General features: G+C 40.7%; 1 protein-coding gene across 1 annotated transcript; it reads right to left on the reverse strand.

The window, feature by feature from the left end:
* Positions 1-1,741: 1,741 nt before the first annotated feature.
* LOC124648808 (histone-lysine N-methyltransferase, H3 lysine-9 specific SUVH4-like) lies at positions 1,742-14,658 on the reverse strand. The gene is made up of 15 exons (XM_047188509.1): positions 13,903-14,658; positions 13,700-13,765; positions 10,380-10,454; positions 10,244-10,298; positions 10,009-10,118; positions 6,462-6,641; positions 5,944-6,042; positions 5,386-5,484; positions 4,685-4,734; positions 4,465-4,553; positions 4,014-4,209; positions 3,724-3,829; positions 3,453-3,635; positions 2,722-2,952; positions 1,742-1,855 (listed from the first exon to the last, which is right to left on the reverse strand). The coding sequence occupies exons 1-15, from the start codon at positions 14,656-14,658 to the stop codon at positions 1,742-1,744; spliced, it is 2,409 nt and encodes an 802-aa protein (XP_047044465.1).
* Between the last annotated feature and the right edge of the window lie 5,613 nt (positions 14,659-20,271).

Raw genomic sequence — 20,271 nt, forward strand, 5'->3', positions numbered from 1 at the left:
GCAGGACAAATGTAGTGAGCATCAGAACCATGCCACATACTGCTTCCGAAACATAGAAGAGTAGTACATCTATGAGTTTCAACAACTCCAAATTTACTAGTGAGGGCAAGTTTGGATGAATCAAAATACCCAGTCCGTTGGGATTGGAAGGAAACCTGATGTCTAAAGAATGAATTGTTCACCTATGCGGCACTGATATGGGTATGGGTATGGGTATCGGGACAAATGCGGCATTTTGAAAGAGCGCCGATACAGAGTATGTTTCAATACCCTAATGGTTTCAACAAATGGGCTTGCACTCTCGAGTAGCTAGAGGTGCCAACATGATCATAGAAACTGCATTTCCATTTGGTATTGCCCTCAATAGTAACATAATACCATAGTGAAGGTTCAAGGTTTGTAGGTTGGTGTGCCATTAGGTAGCAATCTACAAAAAAAATAGCTAGAGAGAGGAAGAGGGAGCTGCAACTAGATGTCAATCCAGAAAGATAGATAGGAGTGCACCGGAGAGGACGAACTGAGAAAGGACTGTATCTTGCTAGCCTACAGGTGAGGTGCTGCATGGGCTTTCACAGCCCACCACCCCCGGCTGCTTGATCTGGCTGGCCGCTCAAGAGGAAGCCAGCGGCTATGTTAGGGACGGTCTTGGGGTAAGTGAGAGCGGGAGGGAGGGGAAGTAGGGTAATGTATGCCTACCTGTGGTGGATGGTATTTTTTTTCTGCGAAAAAGGACCCCCTCCAGACCGTGTCGACAGCGCGCCACCGCTGCTGCTCATACCTTAGTCTGCCTGACGTCGAACGTGTCAAGAAGGCCGCATCTGTCCCAGAGACGAGGAAGAAGGAATAACCGCCGATGAAGCTCCATGACGATCCAAAGATCCTCCCAGCCAGAAGAGGTCCCCGAGAAACACACCACTCCCACAAGCTTCTCGATGTCGCCGCGGAGATGGGGGCTGAAGCTAGGAAACTTTATTGGAGAAGACGACACCGCCACCACCCGAGGGCCGCTCCACCAAACCTTCAACCTAAAACCAGAAAAACAGAGCCCTCCCGCCAACGATCCACCCTCCTCCATGGCCCGAAGGCCACATAATTGGGCAGATCTGGGGCACCGACGGAAGGCAGGTAGGGAACTACAAGCGCCTCGTCGCCGTGGTGGGTGTATTTGATAGGCGCCAATACGTATCAAAAAGGTATCGCTGATTGTTTTACATGGCCTATTTACCGATACATCGCCAATTCGTATCAAAGGGGTATCAGGGATGAATCGGTATCTGATACGGTATCCGACACGGACACAAGCTTCAGGTATCTGTGTTGCATGATATTGCTCCAAGTATACATGCTAATCGCCCCCAATCACATTTTTAAACGTGCCTAGCAATGAAAACTACATAAGAGGAAATACAAAGTATACAGTTTTCAAAAGTAATAAAAATCCATAGGAAAACGAAACTCTATACTGTATAAATTTAGTCATGCTATGGACTAAATGTCACTAAATATCTCAGCAAGAATGTCATCTACACAGAATTAAAATGTTTCACCAGGTTCACTTCCCTTATGCCACGACTAAATGTCAGCTAAATATCTCAGCAAGCATGTCATCTATGCTGTGAAGAGTATGTTAAGAGTTTCCTTAGAAACCCATGACAAGTCAAAAAACCTTATACAGCTGCTCTCAGAAGTCAGAGGTGCCACTTGGAGTTTCCAAAAAAGCACTATGGCATGGTCTAAGAACCTAATAGAGCCACTTTCGACAGTCAGAGGCACCACAGTGGCATGCTAACTTGACAACATTGCCATCTGCACCAATGATACTGTCCAGACAATACCCGTAGTCATATGAGAGTTCCTGCAACAAGTATAATCAAGTCAGCAATCCATAGGCAGGTGAAATAGCATGAGACGAAAACGTATTGTGCGGCCTCACTTGTACAATTGGTATACTAATAAATTGTGTTTCAGTACCTTCTAATATTCCACTTTTTTTTGACCGAGCCTTCTAATATTTCACTCAACGGGGGTTTGTGAAACTAGTTCATAAAAGTTTTTTGTAATATATATCGCCTTAGTATGTGTATGATCCAAATTTTCAACTTCGATCTCTAGTGATCTAAAAAATCTGGGTCTAAGTTATTCTCTCATCTAAACCGATGTCTACCCAATTCCTAGCAGCCACGCTGTCTGGCTATTTTAATCACTTATGGATCTGTCTTCACAACATATTCACCTTTTCATTGCTATTCCTAAAATGTATATCTTGTTAAACAGAGGTAACTGCTCGTTAGTACAATAAACTGCAAATACCAAATATGGGCAACAGAAGTACAGTTTTCTTATGATGATCGAGCAAAAATATGGTTGAGCAGTAAAATATAACATGGAAAATGAATGAAATACTAAATAACAAATAGGAGTATAACTATCAGAAATAACTGAATGTTAAAGCTTCAATGATTATGATTCAACTATCTCACTGGATTGGTGCCACTCTAAAACATCTAAATTTTTAACAGATATAGAAGTTCGTTAATAAAATGAGTTGCATCTATCGATTATGGGGAAGAGAACAAACTACAATTTTAACAGGTCAAATAAATGAACACTAAAGCTTCAACAGTTATGATTCAACTATCTCATCAAATATCATGGTTAACATTTACAGAGTTAACTTCTCCTTAAGAAAGAAAATTTCAATTTTTCACCACAAAGATTCACCTGAAGAGGGGGTATAGTATCAGCTGCAAAAAGCATGATTTTTGCTAGCTTGATATCTCTATGTGAGCTCAATACACACTGGATGAAAAGGTTAGGTTGGCAGCTATGATTTATGAACCTCGCAATGTTGCCAACTGAACCAGCATCAATGCAATACTCTGGGGCTTGAGAAGCCTCTGGGTCATGCTCGTCTTGAAGAGATGCCATGTGCAATTCCGAGCCAGACCTTTGCTGTAGAGAAACAAGTTAATATCACGCGATGTGTTAATAAAGCATATGTAACAATGTAGCAAGGGAAGAAAATGGCAGCTTCAGGTGGAGGACAATGTACTAGATCATTTTAAACAATATGCTGCTTCATTTGTCCCATTGAAATCTTGATTGGGTGCTGGCTTCTAGAACAATGAACAAATCAAAGCTTGGTTCATCTTTCTAGAAGCCAGTAGCAAATCTAGATATTGTTAGGACAAAGGAAAACTTCTTCTCTAGAAAAACAAATCAAATCACCAAGCAAGAAGGTAAATAACAAAATCAACATAGTAAAATGGATTTTACTAGACAAAGGTGTGTTTGTGTTTCTGCGTAGGAGAACAGCTCTTAGTCATGTCATCGATTTCACTTTGCCATTTTAACATAGAGCAATTGTCTTGCAATTGGAAGTAGTGTCTCACAGTAATACAGCAATCCAGCTCAAAAGTTGAACCAACAAACGAAATAGAAATGTCTAATACCTTCCTCCCATCCAGGCCTTTTATGGTCTGAAGACAGTCTATATCAAATATGTATTTGTTGTCCTGCAGACCTTCAGCTTCCGCATTCCTCCTCAATACCCCAGTGTATTCACAGACGAGTCCCCCAGGGAGAATAGTGTCCCACGTCCTTACTCCCCAACCTTTTAGTTCAGTCTTGAACACCTGAATTTACAGTGTGAGACCTTAATCTATATGGCAATGCAATATAAGATAGCACATAAAATAAGATAGGACAAAGCAAAGTACTAACCTCTAGGCGGTATTGCAATCCTTGCTGGGAGGTTCTGTTTACACATTTGCAGTGGCAGCTACAATTAGCACCACACTCAAACACAACTGCTTTGGGCTCCACTAACCTAAGGATTAAACAAGCGATTAAAGTATATCTGCAGCCCAAGAACAAAGAGTACAAATAGATTTTTTTTAATTCCCTGATAACTTAAAAGTACCACTGCCACCTCCCGTTTTAGGTTAAAATATTAGCATGAGCGGATTTTAAAGTATGTTAAAAAAACGATGGTCTTCAATACGAAGTGTTACCTTCCAACATTCTTATGTGTACCATGCTTAGCACTCACTTTCCTTTGTCTGGACACATAAGGTAGATCAGAACCATTGAGGTCAGCGCACAAGCAGTGTTTAGAGGTAGAACAATCTCCTTTGCAATTACAACCAATACTGTCAGTTGGCAGCTTGATATAATCTGGAACGAGCAGTGACTTAGAGTAGACAAAGCCTACAAAATGCGGAAGACATGAAGCAGATAGAATCAACCACTAAAGTGTAGGTACGAAATATTTTGTAAAAACGAAACATAAAGTAAGACGCAGAATAGACGGCAAAAAGATCAGCTAATGTGAAACATTAAAAGCAACAAGCAATCATCCGTCGTAAACAGCAGAATAGGAGTCAAAATCACATGTGATTAATACAGTTAAAACAATGGACAGGAGAGCTAATTAAAGTGGGTAAACAGAAGTTCATAGCATACCGGATGGAGGAGCAGGTGGATTATCAATTAAATTTGTAGCAGGAACTGGAAGGCTCTCCTGCCCATAAGAGATGTCCCGACAAACCAACCTATCGAGCAAACTCAAAGACCAACAGTAAGATTCAGGGAGAAATTTGGCAACCTAAACAGCTCAACACAAAAAGAGTATGTATATTGAGGATATTGAAACATATTATCGGTCAATGCTCGAGTAACACACCCAGGTAATTCAGATATTGGCATGTGAACATCTCCACGGCTAAATAGCACCTGCACATATATGTGTTTATAAGAACCTCAAAAGTAAAGAAATACTAAAGAAAAGCATCAGGGTAAAAGAAACTGATTGGAACACAGATCACTCTCTACACATACGCTTCAAAACATGAGTACAGCAAACAGTCAGCCAAGAGAGTTGATATTATGTAATTTATAGAGGGTAAGAAATTTCCTAGAGGGGGCTGTATCTTCTTATTAACAGACTCCAAACAGCATCAAGTACTAGGGAATTGGTGAATAGCTCAATTGAATGATACATGCACAGCAACAAATTCTTGCCTGAGAAAAAGAAAAAACAGTAGGGACACAAACCAAATGTGCAATCCACGATTCTGTGAACAATAGCAGTAGAAAAACAGGTATCCTCCTGAGTTCAAACTAGTTCAAAGTAGTTTCTAATCAACTCGGTTTCCCAGTTTCTTTACTTTTTTGCTTCATACGCATTTTATCAACTCTTTCAACCAAATATCTGAAAGGGGGTCAACAAAAATCCAGCCACAGCTGACATCTGATACAACCAGGATCTTGGAACCTAGTCCAGTCAATAGATAGTACTATGGTAGGTTTGTAAAAATACGGATACGGAGATAGTAAAAACTAGAAGATGAGGGGCTGGAATCAGCTTTCGGCTAGTAAAGTTACCTGGGAAGTTGTCAAAGGTGGTTGACCTTCAAGACGCTTCAATTTGAATTTGAAAACCAAATGCCCACGCACTCCTTTCTCTGACAAGCAATCCATTACCTATGCAACATCGGTAGTCATAAAACAAGTTACTCAAGATGCAACTATGAGCTGTGTTCAGTTTCAGAAGTAGTAAAGGTAAGACTTATGACAAGAGGCAAGGTCTACTTTGATTATTCGGCGATAAAATACTTCAACTTGATACAGTCTGGAGTCTACGAGTTAATGGAAGAAATCTGTCAATAGATATGCATGTACTCCTCCGTCCCATATTACTTGTCACAGATTTATCTAGATACGCATGTATCTAGACGCGTTTGTGTGTAGATAATCTAGACAAATCTGTGACAAGTAACATGAGACGAAGGGAGTACTTGATAACAAGACACTAAGCAGCGTTTTGGAAAAAAAAGTCGCACTAAGTGGCCAGTTTGGAGGGTTGTTAATTCAAAATCATCAGCCGAAATACACTTGGTGTTAGACAGAGATTCGATAGTAAGATAATTTAGGAGATAAAACCTTGTATAATCCATCATAGGTGTAAACTTTTCCAGTGTAGCTGTCCTTTTCTTTATGGCCCCGAATAACCCGTATAGGGTTGCCATTATCTTTGCTATTCTGCAGAGCATTAAACTATATTAATCGAGGGACAACAGAAAAGGTTAATCAATACGAAGATCAAAAAGTGAGAAGTAGGTTCACGAAGATAATTGGTAACTGCATTGGATGCTATAAAACCTTTAGTAGAGAGGATACAACTATCCAAATTAGGAGAACTAATTCTTGAGATGGAAAAGGAAGAAGATGAGCTACTTCTTAACAAAGTGATGCAGGAGTTCAGTAGACTTGAATAAGAAATTTCATATTCATGAGATTTAAAAGAAAAACATTTTACATGATAAAGAAAAAAAAGGATGAGAACATTGTAACTGAAGTGTGACTGTATAACAAACAAAAAACAAAGGAGAAAAGATCAAATCTGAAATAACAAAATCGGTTTGCACAAATAAAACATTAAGGGAACGACATGAGCTAACCTTCAGTGCCAAGTTTCCACGAAGCAATGTTTGATTAGTTTTCTGGTGACTGTTGCCAAGCAAATTGTTCCCTCCTTCTCCAGTGTAAATGATTTCGTCAGCTTTGTCAAAATCATCTTCGTATACACCCGACATTACAATGGAGGTGGCAAGAGGGAAAGTTAAACCCTGATGCCCTGCCTGCTTAGTCAAGTGATAACACTAACACGTAAACAAACTTTTCTTATGGAATGTATATAGAAACAAACATAACATCATTAAAGATTTATATATCACAAATGAAGCAGTGATACAAAAATAGAGCAAGATATTAACAGCTAGCCAAATTCTTGTGAAACTTAAATGAAACTTATCATTAACTTACTCAGTAAATAGAACATAATTCTAAGATCAAGACATTATTTATGTATTCTAAGCACTGCACGTTTACCACATACAAATCTAGTAAACTGCACATCTTTACTAGTCGACAGCGATGCAGGTGATAGTGATGTAGTTGGTAGTGATGCAGTTGTTTCTACTGCATTTCTTTAACTTGCCTTGTGTTTCAACTGCATTTTTTGCAGTGGTTGAACTGCATCGCGTGTTTTTAGATGCATTTTTTCAACTGTGTCACATGTTTCAACCGCATCATGTGTTTCAACTACATTGTTTCGAATGCATCGCATGTTTCTACAATTCTACTTCCCTTTTTCAATTATCACGTGTTTACTAGTCAAGAAAGTAGTTTACTGCAGAGTCATGCACACTTGTTTACTATAACCCAACATGATTACCCTCGTATGTGTATAGATATAAGCAAATCATGACAATAATATGAGTGGTCAAAATAACTACTCCCTCCGATCCATAATAAGTGTCGGAGCTTTAGTTCAATTTAGTCCAAATTTCCGTGGCTTTAGTTTAATTTAGTCCAAATTTGAACTAAATCCCTGACACTTATTATGGATAGGAGGGAGTACATATTTTTATACTTCATACTATCTACTCATAAACCGAAACTAGCAGCAACTAGTAAATACAAGAATGTTCAATTTTTGAGTAAATGAACCAAATTTACTATAATATGCAATAAGTATGGTATTTGATGGATAACAAGATTTCAGTTTTGAAAAGCCAATAATATGTCATTTGCCTCTAACAATCCAGGGGGAAATCACCAAGAAATCATGTCATTGCCTTGAAGTGCATCATAATTTTACTTACATGCCTTTTCAGATACAACTGTAACACTAGTGAGTAAATTTTATTTGTAGGTAACTTCGGTAATCCCTCCATATAACAAATATGTATTGGACATATCTTAAGTCAAACTTTTTTAACTTTTGCTATGAATATCGTTTAAAATGTTTATATTTAGAAATTGTATGTCTTATGCTTAGATTTGTCTCAAAAAGTATATTCATCATACAATAATTTCTTGTGCTTTATATATATTATAGTAAAGATTAGTGATCAAAGATAAATCTTGAAGACTGTGACGACGTCCAAAATGACATTTATTTGTGATATGGTGGGAGTACTTAACTTATTTCACTTCGGTGCTATATTAGTCATCTGCATGATAACGGCAGAAAAAATTTCGTGTTAATTTCAAATACGGGTATATTGGTACTCCCTCTGTTCCACGAAAGCTGTCTGAGATTTGTTAAAATTTGGATGTGTCTAGACACTATGTAGTATGTAGATACATCCAAATTTTGTCACATCTCAGACAAGTTTGATGAGACGGAGAGAGTACTGAATTTGACTTGGATTTCAGTTCTGGACGCAAAGTACTTCAAAACCACATTTTCGAATACCACGAGTTTTGCTCAAGACACAAAATACCACAATTTTACACACTATTATTTTGCATTATTATCAAAACTAGAGACGTGTTGGTAATCGTGGTGTTAGCATTTGGCTTTTGTATTCTAGTCTAGAAGATTTGATGCCATATAACAAGTGGATTAAAAAATTCCATGGAGCCGTTTCCACTGATAACTTATACATCCAAATGGTTGTAGTACTATTAGACCAAACACATCGAAGTATGTAGATCCGCAAAGTTGTTAAACACCACAATTTTTAAAGAATACTCAAAAATACCAAACACTTTACATCCAAATCTGTCCTGGTCTGAAAAAAGCATCTAAACAAGTCCTAATATATAGCAATGTTGAACCAAAGTTTCAATTTTCCATCTATATTCTGGAAACCATTGAAACAAACAGAAAAAAGTAACGATATGCATGGTGCTAGTTCGACTTAAATCCTAAACTATGAAACCATCTATATTCAACCTTGAAATTTCTAGAATCGTTCAACTTGTAACCTAGTCTAGCATTGCGTTTTGGAGTTCCCAAAAATTGTGAAAGATTTGGACAATGTAGGAAATGTTATAAAATCAAAGCCTTTTTCCCAAGTAAGTTGGGGTAGGCTAGATGTGAAACCCAGCAGAAATAAAAGGAAGTGAAAACAAGAACGAGATGGAAAAAGAGAGTAAATTAATATTCCGGCACATGGATCGCTGATCTCCATGCAGTCCTATCAAGAGACAAGGCTTTAGGTACGTTCCAATCCCTCAAGTCTCTTTTTACCGCCTCCGCCCAAGTCAACATTGGTCGCAAAAAATCATACAGAAACTTGACTATGTAAAAATTATAAGAGGTGGCATATTACTTGTATCTTTTTTGTATAGAACACACATTCATCGGCTACATTGGCACCGACTCCATCTTGCCCATCTTCGACGACTAGTCAGATTTGGGCGAGAGCTTTGATGGCCACTGCGCACCCACGGAGGTGCTCATGGTGAAGATCACCAGCAAGCCGGTCGACAAAGTCGCATGCACCATGGTAGCTGCAGGTCTAAGCCGACTGACCTGGCAGCACAGGAGGCGGAGGAGCAGTTTCTCCGTACTCCCATCGCGTCTAACCCGACCCTGCTCAAGCCGCCAAGTCCATGGACGAAACTCGCAAACTCATGCTGATTGAGGCAGACCACCTCGCCCGAGAGTGCGAAGAGCTCCAAGAACACATCTACTCGTATCTACTCACTAAACACATCTAAATACATGTGTATCTAGACAAAGTTAAGTCAATTAATTTGGAACGGATGAACTACGAGCAAAACTCCGTGTCTTACCCGCCATTGGGAGAAGCACGGCAGAGTTCCTCCACAAAACCTAGGCGACTCCTTCGGTGTCCCTATCCCAGACACGGCGGTTGCCAAACCCGGCGATCCCATCTTCCCCACTCCAATGGAGAACCTTTAGGCACCAACCAATAGAACCAAACTTCCAAACTGATGGAGAAGGGTGGACAATCAACGTATACTTGAACACCTCCTCTCCGTCGATTCTAATATTAAATGCCCGCCTTTAACAAATTCATCAGGTTGAATGTCGATTCTAATATTACGAACAAACCGAGGATATACTGAGGTGAATCTCAATTTGCATATTTAATGGACCAAGGTGAGATGGTCCATTATAGAACTATCCAATGTGCTACTGTATTATCAGATAACTTTAAGATTAAGTATCTGTTCCACTAGCCTTACCTTATCTTGATATTTCGGACCCATATAATCTATGCCCTTCATCCAATGGCCATGTATGCCTAGCACAACCATCTCAGCACGTGAGTAGAATTGATCCCCAATATCAACCCCTAAGAAAGAAAACAATTAGCAACTACATTCGTTAACTTCTATAAAAGTGAGTAAGAAAGTAAGCAAAGACTATTCGATAATTCAAGAACATTTTCTTCTCTTCGAGAGTTAATGAAAGACTAACCAGGAAGGTGCCCTATCCTCTTCTCTTGATAAAGTGCTGCATTAGTCGCTTGCATCTGTTTTATTTTTCAGGTTCACATAAATTTGCAATATTTTACAATATACAATTATAGTAAGTACCATTGACAAGAAGATACCTTTGTTAATGTTTTCAAATCAGGGCGCTTTGATGGCCGTTTGACTTCTGATCCCTCATCATCTTGGTTGTTAGCCTTCCATGTTCAGAATAGGCAAACAAATTTATGAAAAATGAACCGAGCATTCCATAGACAAGATGAATCAACTTGTAAACTAGAAAAGATTTCAAACATATGGTGGTTCCTTCTTATGTGGCATTTGGAGCTGGGTGGGGTGGGGGTGTGACTTCTAAATTTTTTCATGTCAACCTTCAATTTGTGGACCCTGGCATTTTTTTGCCTGATCTTGAGCTAATGCGCCCGTTAAGGCTTGGGTTTTCTCCTATTTACCCAGGATCTACTTACGTAAGTGATAAAATCAAACATATGTTTGAGGAAACAAACATAAATCATCAACAAAACTATTAAAAGTAATTCTACAAGTGAGAAAATAAACAATTCTAGCAATATCGTAATATAAACACAGTTTTAGCTTCTCAAGAAACAGAGCCAGCGTAACATATGGAAACCAAGTAACCAGCAAGCATTTTGAAGAACTATATTGGGATTTATTTTGGAAATATTATCTCTACTACTATAATGCACGAGTTTTGAACTACGTTTGAAGCATCAATTCTGACCGTTGATATCCTTATTCTAACGGATGAAATTGAAGGGATTCTTATGAACAGTATACTGCAGCTGCTTCTCATTCTGGAACTATCCTGTCCTTATTCCGTGGAAAAAAAGCCCACACATAATTCTTGGTGGGCCGTGTTGCACGGTTGTACCAGGAGTGGTAGAACCCACTGCCCCATGCCTACAGCCCTACACAGTCCACGGCGGCCGCATGCAAGCAAGTATCCCCGGGCGTGCGCCGTACAAACAAACGCTCTCCGCCGCCACGCTGAACCAAGCGCTTCTGCGCTGCTTCTCCATGCCCAGAAACGAAACAAAGCACCTGTTGTTTCCTCCCACAGGCGGGATGCAACTTGACGGATTAGCCAGAACAACGCCAAGCAGAGTGAGTATCAACTTTGATTGCTGAACCACGCACTAGCGTCTTTATTTCATTTGCAGTGTTTGGCATGCTACATGATGCAACGGTACCACATTTTATATAATCAGTATCTAATTCTCACACTCTTGACACAACGATATGAACGCCAAACTTACCGGTTCCAAATTACATCAGTTTTGAAATATTGAATCCTAAACCGTAGAAGCAATTTCAACGATTGAAGAGAGTCAGTCCTATGATCCAGATTCAAGGGATTCATGTCTACCATGCATAACGTCAGTTTATTCTGGAGAAGTCTAGACCCTCCCAAGTCTCTCCCTCTGTTTTTATTATTTAGTTTTAGTTCTAGGTTTAGTTAAAATCAAACTTTACAAAATTCAATCGAAAGTATAGGATAAAATATTAATATTATAATATCAACTAGATATAATATAAAAATAGTATATGATTATTTTACTATACTTCCTCCGTCCCGAAAAAAGGTGATCAATTTTATCTAAATACGAAGGTATATAGACACATTTCAGTTATAGATACATCCATATGTAGAAAAAGTTAAACAACTTTTTTTTCAGACGGAGAGAGTAAAAAATTTCATTTTAAATGTTAATATTTTTCCTAAGTGTATAATTAAAGTTTAGAAAATTTAACTTTAACAAAGTCCAAAACGCGAAGTACTTGTGAACAAAAAGGGTATTTTAGCCGAAGGGTGTTTGCACTTGCCCCGAAACTCCATTTCCTAAATCATGACCACACCACACCTGCTGGACATATCCATGGACATGACAACCTCACGCTCCTATTAAAGAATTATTTATGGTAGATAATTTTTTCTTACAATACACAGAAAAACAAGTGTGATTAGTTACGATAGCTTTACATAAACTCAAAAAGCTTTAAAACAAGAACAGTTGTTTTGTGTGATATTTTAAGGGAACATGTAATACTTTTTTTCCCCTCAGATTCATGAACAAATTTTCTATCCATGAAATTAACTTTAAAACGTGCTGCGCACGTGCCAGCGTACTAGTATCATATTTAGAATATCAAGAGTATGAAAGTAAATAGATGCATCTACAAAATCATTTTTGTGGAAAGACCTAGCAGCACGAATAACAGTACACAATTCGTTAAAATAGACATGGAACATTTCCGAATTAAGATATGATCAAGGTAAATAGAAAGAAGACAAGCAATTATAAGATCATTCCAAGTCCGAACATTAGGTTAGTTGGAGGGGGCCATATATGCAATTTCTATAAAATTTGAGGACCAATGTGCATACTATATTGGACGACTTTCAGAAAAAAAACCAGCATGGGGGGGGGGGGGCCATGGCCCCTACCTTGCCCCCTGCTAGCCCGTACCTGATCGCCTCATTAGATATGCATAAAGGCTACAGATTACCAATGGTGATTACGGGTTTTTATGTATAAAAATAAACGATGGTCCAAACCATTTCACCGCAAATTAGTATTGCCACTGGATGTGTGAATGGCATGTGGGTCAGTGTCCCAAACATGCAGTTGGGACACCGTGTGGAATTATTCGAGACTACAAATTTGCTGAGATTAAGCAGGCATACAATCATTCAGACAGAAAAATCTAGTAGCACAAACATTATTACAAAGTTTAGAATGAAGTATATATAAATAAGTAGAGGAAAAAAATAATCAGTAGAGCAATAAAATCAAAATGCACCCAATTGTTCCTCGCATGGACAACAGCTACTATTACTAATATATTTGGATTGAGGTGTACAAAATGTTCGAAACAAACTGAAATAGGAGTATATACAAAGACCACAACACAAACTAAAGACATATTTACATTAGATTAAGTGTGTTTCTAAATGAACAGAAGCCTGTCTAACACAGGTTAGGAAGAAACCAAATAAAAACCACAAGATCAACACAGCAATATGCTTTCAGGTGCACATGACTGCAAAATATTTCAAAGACCTTGTAGCGCAGACAACATAACACATTCAGTATGAAGGTATGCTCAATTAAAAAAGGAAACAAACAAGGAATTATAATTCCAATGACCTTGTATCCATGTATGTCCAAGAATTATGGAACGGAGGGAGTAGCTACTATGATCAGGCAACTGTAGGTGACTTAGATTTATGAAAAAATCAATCAACTGAAAATTCGGGAATGCTATGGTTGCAGGGGTTACTAACTGAATGAGGTGACAAAACTGAATGAAGTTCATATCGTGCTCCCTAACCAATACAAATCTTACATTAGCAAATAGACCTTAATTTCACAGCTCAAACTGTACACTGATCATAAAAGACACAGACAGAATGCCACACCTGACGCTTGAGAGCCCTGGACGCCTTCAGTTCTTTCTTTGCAGCCTGTTCTCTTTGTTGCTCTTCCTGCGACACATCAAACCATGTCAGGCCTTAAACACACTGGCTGGCTACAGGAACACACAGGGAACCGATCCTTTAATGAACTTCAATTCAGATAGTATATTTTCCCTACTAGTAGAAAGTAAAGGAAACAGGGCGACCTGCACAAAGTGGAGGTAGTAACTGCTGAACGTTCGCAGCGTCTCCTTGACACGCAGCCTAGCGCTCTTGCCGCCACCTTCACCGCCGCCATGCTCATCGGCCCCGCCATCCACGGGGACCACCTCCTCCTTGTCCATGGCCACGGGTACGGCGACCGTCGTGCGCCTCTTCCTCCCGTCCTGCGCCAGTGCCTCCCCGCCGCCCTGGAGAAACGGGGAAGCCGTGGTGACCGCCGTCTCCGTCGCACTGGCAGCAGCCCTACGCCTCCTCCTTTCGTAGTACAACACGGGCTTCTTCACCGGAGCGCCTCCTTCGTGCCCGCGGCGCGCGCCGGACTCTGCGTCGTCAGGCTGCCCCTTCTCGGCGCACGGTGCGCTCCGTGGGCTGCGCGGCGGCGCGGAGATGGCGCCGACGTCGGGCTCCGCGTAGTCGGGGTACCCCTTCACGGCGTACCGCGCGCTCCGCGGACGGCCCGGCGTGGAGGCGGCGGGCGGCCCTGCGTAGTTTGGGTACCCGGCCTTGTCGGTGCACGGCGCGCTCCATGGGCCGCACGGCGCCGCGGAGACGGCGCAGACGTCGGGCTCCGCGTCGTCGCGGCACGCCTTGTTCTCGGCATCCCGCGCGCTCCGCGGACGGGACGGCGTGGCGGGGCCGCGGAGGTCGGGCTCCTCCTCCGCGTAGTTCGGGTACCCCGTCTCCGCGTACCGCGCGCTCCTCGGGCGGCACGGAGAACCGGCGACGCGCAACACCTCCATGATGGCCGCCGCCCGGTCGATCGCGCGCGGCCCTCCGCTCTGCCTCCTTCGCGGTGGTGGCGGCGGCGGTGGGCGGTGGCGGCGTGGGACGAGACGGTGGAGTGGGGTTTGGGAGAGATTTTGGGTAGGCGGAGAGAAGCGAGGGGTCGTACACGACAAACACGGGACGAGAAAGGGAGGGACGGACAGCTCGACGAAGGGGCTATGGTCTTTTACCATTTCCGGCAAAGCCAGGGAGCGGGTGGGGATTTTACCGGACTACCCCTCGCGACGCTGTCTGTGCCGTTAAGCTCGCTGCGGATGTCTCAACAAAAAGGGTGACGTTCGGATCGGACGGCTGCCAGCGCTGCCGCTCGAACGGTACAGCCCTGCATCGCCGTCCAGCTCCAAATTAACAATAGTTGAGGTGTAAAATCTGTATCTTTTACAAAATGGTCCACTCATTTATTAATAATCATCAATAACAGTTTGGAGTATCTAAAAATAATAAAAGAAATCACAAATAGGTGCTTGAACCACCTAGCGACGAATAAATTATCAACATTATATACAATGGCGTACAGTGTGACAACTGACAAGATCCACTCTCAGTTGTCTCTTAGCCAACACTTGGCTAAGAGATAGACCTTTTTCGACGAGTAAGTTTTGTTCTTTATTAACATTAAATATGATGGTGTACAGCTGTAGCAGGATCCATTCTTAGTTGTCTCTCATCTAACACTTAGCTATGACTCTACCTTTTCCAATAGTAAGTTTTATTCTCTCTCATCTTCTATTTTTTCACATTCGGAATTATTCATAAAAGAGTAAGACATAAAGGGGAAATCACTATTTTGTGATTCTCTTTCCTTTGTATTAACTATTTCCTTCATTTAATGCTTAATCTTCGGATCGGATGGCCGCCAGCACTGTCGCTTGAACAGTACAACCCTGCATCGCCATCCAGCTCAAAATTACTATAGTTGAGGATATAATCTGTATTTTTACAAAATGGTCCACTGATTTATTAATAATCATCAAAAATAGTACAAAAAATCTATTAAGAAAATATAAATTGTAGATAGGTGCTTGAACCACCTATCGATGATAAATATCAACATTAAATACAATGGCCTACAGTTGTACCAAAATATACTCTTAGCTGTCTCTTAGGCGAGACTTGGCTAAGAGGTAGACCTTTTTGGATGAGTAAGGTTTGTTCCTTTTTAACATTAAATATGACGGTGTACAGCTGTAGCAAGATCTATTTTTAGTTGTATCTCAGCCAACACTTAGCTAAGACACAACCTTTTTCAACGAGTAAGTTTTATTCTCTCTCCTCTCCTATTTTTTCCACATTAGGAATTATTCAAACAAAAGTAAGACGAAATCACTCTTTCGTTATTTAAAAGACATACAAATGATAGTATGGAGGGTTGTTCTTTTTTTGTTGGAAAGTATTTTACCCTGATTTATTTTGAAGCGATGGGAGCAAGATGATATTCATAAGACATTAGTAATCGAGGAGTCACCCATCCCCAGCCGCACCTATATATTTATGGGTAAATGTAATTTAAAATGATAGATGTTTTCATTTTTTTTAAAATGATAACGTAACAAAGTAATAAAATAGTGGCATATGTCCATCAATGTACTAGAAAGTAACAAGTAGGGATCTGACAGTAATTGTAAACATGGGCACATGGGGCGTTGCATGGGTGAAACCATTCATATCCTGGTGATGAAATGAGTAAAAGTGGTCAAACATATTGGCGCTAGTTTGAAAAGAATTTGTTGGCATGTGTTCCTAAAATCACCGAGCCATCAAACAAGAGGCCAATAATCCTATTGTACCACTACTCATTCCCATAGGTTATAAAGGAATCAAGGGTGACAAAATATTTACTTTTGCAAACACATGGAGGAATGCATTAACACATTGTAAACACATTTGATCCACAAATCACAACTCTTCCCCACTTATATCCCAATCTGTCACCCTAGGGGTCGCCGATTTGGAACTATATTTTATCAAGTGATACAACAACCAGTATATAAGCCAAACTCAAATATATGACAAAACGTATGAGTTTAACATATGAGATCACTCAACACTAGTAATAAACATTCCAAATAGCAAAGTTGCATCAATAACACAATAAGAACATAATCAAACTAAATACCACAAACCCTAATGTAATTCATCATTACATGATTGAAATCATTTAACTACTCACGCATGATGGGGAAATATGAAGACATGGTTATAGAGGGTGGTTGGCAATGGCAATAATGGTAGTGAAAACGGTAGCCAAATCGCCCTCTTTGGCATGAAGAGAGGAACTAATATGGCTCCCAATTCAAGATCGGCAGAGGCCGCGACTCTTTGGTTCGTGAAAAACGGTCAAATACACGATGAAGCCTTTGTAAGGGTATATTGCCACTATGTGTGGTTTTGGTAATTAGTGACAACCCCTATGGACTAATGTTTTTCATTGAGTTTATATGAAGGAATATTCCATAGGTACTACTTGTATTCCATGTGTTGGATTCAAGTATGGATGCCATGAAGATAAAGATATACCCTGAGTATTGGCATCAAGATCATCGATTTGAAGACATATATGTGATATGATCAAGAATAAAAAAATTAAGATGGAGTTCTTATGTGGAACTCAATATTAGCCATGCTCTAGCTTATGTGATAAGCAATTAATGATCAAGATCTTGAGTGCTGGATTCCAAGTGAAGAATTCAAGTTATGGCTCTAAGTCGGTGTCATGATAGTCTCATAAGTTGAGCTATGGTTGACTAAGATTTAGAGCATGCAAACAAATGAAGAATTCTTTATACACCTCAAGATAGTATGATAGAGCATGAGAAGTGTAATGTCCCAGGTTTAGAAACGATCGAGGTGTAGATTTTAGAAAGGGATGTGCATTGCATCGTAAATTCTGGGGAAATTTCGCGCTTTTAAAAGAAAATTACATCGAAGGGGACAAGTTTCTCTCTCGACACCTTACAGGGTTAGGGTTTCGAGAGTGCGATAAACTTGCATCTCACTTAACTAAATTAGGGTTTTGAGAAGAGAGGAGAGTTAGTACATTACAACTTTAAGTTGCATGATCGAATTCAAACAAACTTGTGTTTGAATTTCAAATTCAAACATCATATGAATATCTCATAATTCAAAATTGAGGTAATTCATTAAACAAATATAATTAATCAAGAATATAAACATTACAACCATTATACAAAGCTCATTAAGGAAAATTGGAGCTTTATTGATAATCACACATGATACATTGTCATTTACAATATTCAGAAATGAATTAAGAAATATTACAACACATTACAAGAATTGAATAAATGGAAAAAGAAAAAGAAAATAAAATTACAATGAAATGAAATGATCTATCCTAAACTACATAAGATGACCATCATGGAAATCTTTCTCAAGATGGTCTTGATCTTCATCTTGATCATCTCAAAGTTCCCTGCACACAAACAAAGATCAAACAAAGGTTATGCCAAGTGGCAGGATATCATCAAACATGCCGAGCTGATCCACTCACTGGACCAAGTACCAACCAGCAAGCACACATGCTGCTCACACAGCCTTGGTGCATGCAGAACAGCAAGCCATGATGTGTGCATGCATAACAGCACACATACACGGCTAGGGAGTCACCAACATGGTGCCAGGCCTTGTTGTCGACCAGAGAAGCAGAGAGAGGTATATATAAACTTTTCACAGCCAAACCCTAGCCATTCCATCGACAAGGAGCACCAGGGTAAGAACACAACAAGAACAGCAAGAACAGGTGAACAGCAAGAGCTGCTCCACCTATTCTAGAAAACCACAGAAATTAACCAAGCAGCACCAGCTTGCAAGGAGGAGCAGGGCAAGCACAAGCACATCATAGAATCAATCCTCTACACCAACAACTAATTCTAGGAGCTGGAGTGAGGTATACCCAAATTCATGAGCAAACATCAGTTTTGCTCATAACACAAGCATGTGCATAACACACACACAAGTCAGAGGGTATGATTACCCTGTGTGCATCATCATTTGGTGTTAAACCATTTGATGCTGGCAAAATAGGGAATAAGCCAGAAGAGAATAACCCTAGGGAAGAATTGGTCAAGCCAAGTGTACCATCACTAAGGCAAACCAAAGAATCCAGCAAGGATTGATCCACAGCAAGCCTAGCCCAACTCACCTAGCACTAAATGGTTCACTGAACCATCAGACATTTAGACAAATTATTGTCTATATGAATTTCAACATCAAAAGCTAATGGCAATCCAAAAAGGGATCACCCAGAAAGCATCTAGCAACCCACAACAAGCCACAGAGAGGGGAGCTACCCAAAATCAGTATATGATTACTGCTAGGGTCACCTGAACCACAAAACCATCAAGCCAATCACTAGTATCATCACCCAGATGGGTTCAAAGAGGAGCTAGGGTCCCCAACAGCTGTTGGCATCCCTCTAGCTCAATCAAATTAACTGTAAGAGTCATCACTGCAAGCAGTTCATCTCATTTATCCAATAAACAATGACAAGCTATACAAATAAATGAAATACATAAGTCACCAGTAACTGGAACACTTGCACATGATCGAGAGGATCACTGCAAGCATCAACTGATGCTTGAGCAAGCACCAGCACACACAAGCACATGTCTGTGACACACACACATCACAGATTGAGCAGGAGAAGGGCACAGATAGAAGCACAGCAGTTAACCATCAAGCAACTGATGATCATATGATCATCAGAGTTTGTTAGAACTTGCTACAAGACTGCTAGAGCCAAGCATGGCATCAGTAATTAGCCAGTTACTGAAGAAATACACCCAAGCCATAACTGAATAAACAGAAATTGAATTAATGACTTTATAATTGTATCCAGAAGCACACCAAAGGCATGAGGTACCACTGGATCAAGTTGCACAAGAGATAGCACACCAGGAGCACTGGTTCTTGCAAATTGCAAGGATTACACACAGTAATCAAACCAGGGCAAGTAATTGAATACACTTGATCATCTAACAAGAGTAGTATCAAGCACAGAGGCACAGGGATAGTTTCAAGCACGAAATGCAAGCATAAGCAAGCACATAGCTTAGGAAAAATTGCACAGAATCATGCATAGCAAGGTAGAGCAGCACATCAGCAGTAACCAGGGCTGTAGCAAGGCAGAGCTACGCACAGCAGCAGCACAAGCACAAGCATGGCCACAGAAGCAATGGCCATGGCCAGCAGAGCGCATCCACAACAAGCACAACAGTAGAGCATATAGGGTAGCAGCAGCAGCACAGTCAGGTGGATGCCAGGGCATCCAGAGGAAGGAGAAGAGGTAGAACAGGTAGCAGAGGAGAAGGAGGAGCACATACCGGGGAGGGGTGGTCGACACGACCATGGCGGCCATGGCGGCGCACGCCGGGGCACACGGCGGCACCAGGCCTGGCCAAGCCAAGCCACGGCGACCACCCCAGCACCCCAGCGCAGCACCACGCGCCCAGGGGAGCACCTGGAGGAAGGTCCACGGCACCTCCGATGCGCGGCGGCGGACGCCAAAGGCCTGGCGCACGGGAGAGACGATGGCGAGCGAACGAGGACGC

This window comes from Lolium rigidum, chromosome 4 (assembly GCF_022539505.1).
Source record: "Lolium rigidum isolate FL_2022 chromosome 4, APGP_CSIRO_Lrig_0.1, whole genome shotgun sequence".
Classification (NCBI taxonomy): domain Eukaryota; kingdom Viridiplantae; phylum Streptophyta; class Magnoliopsida; order Poales; family Poaceae; genus Lolium; species Lolium rigidum.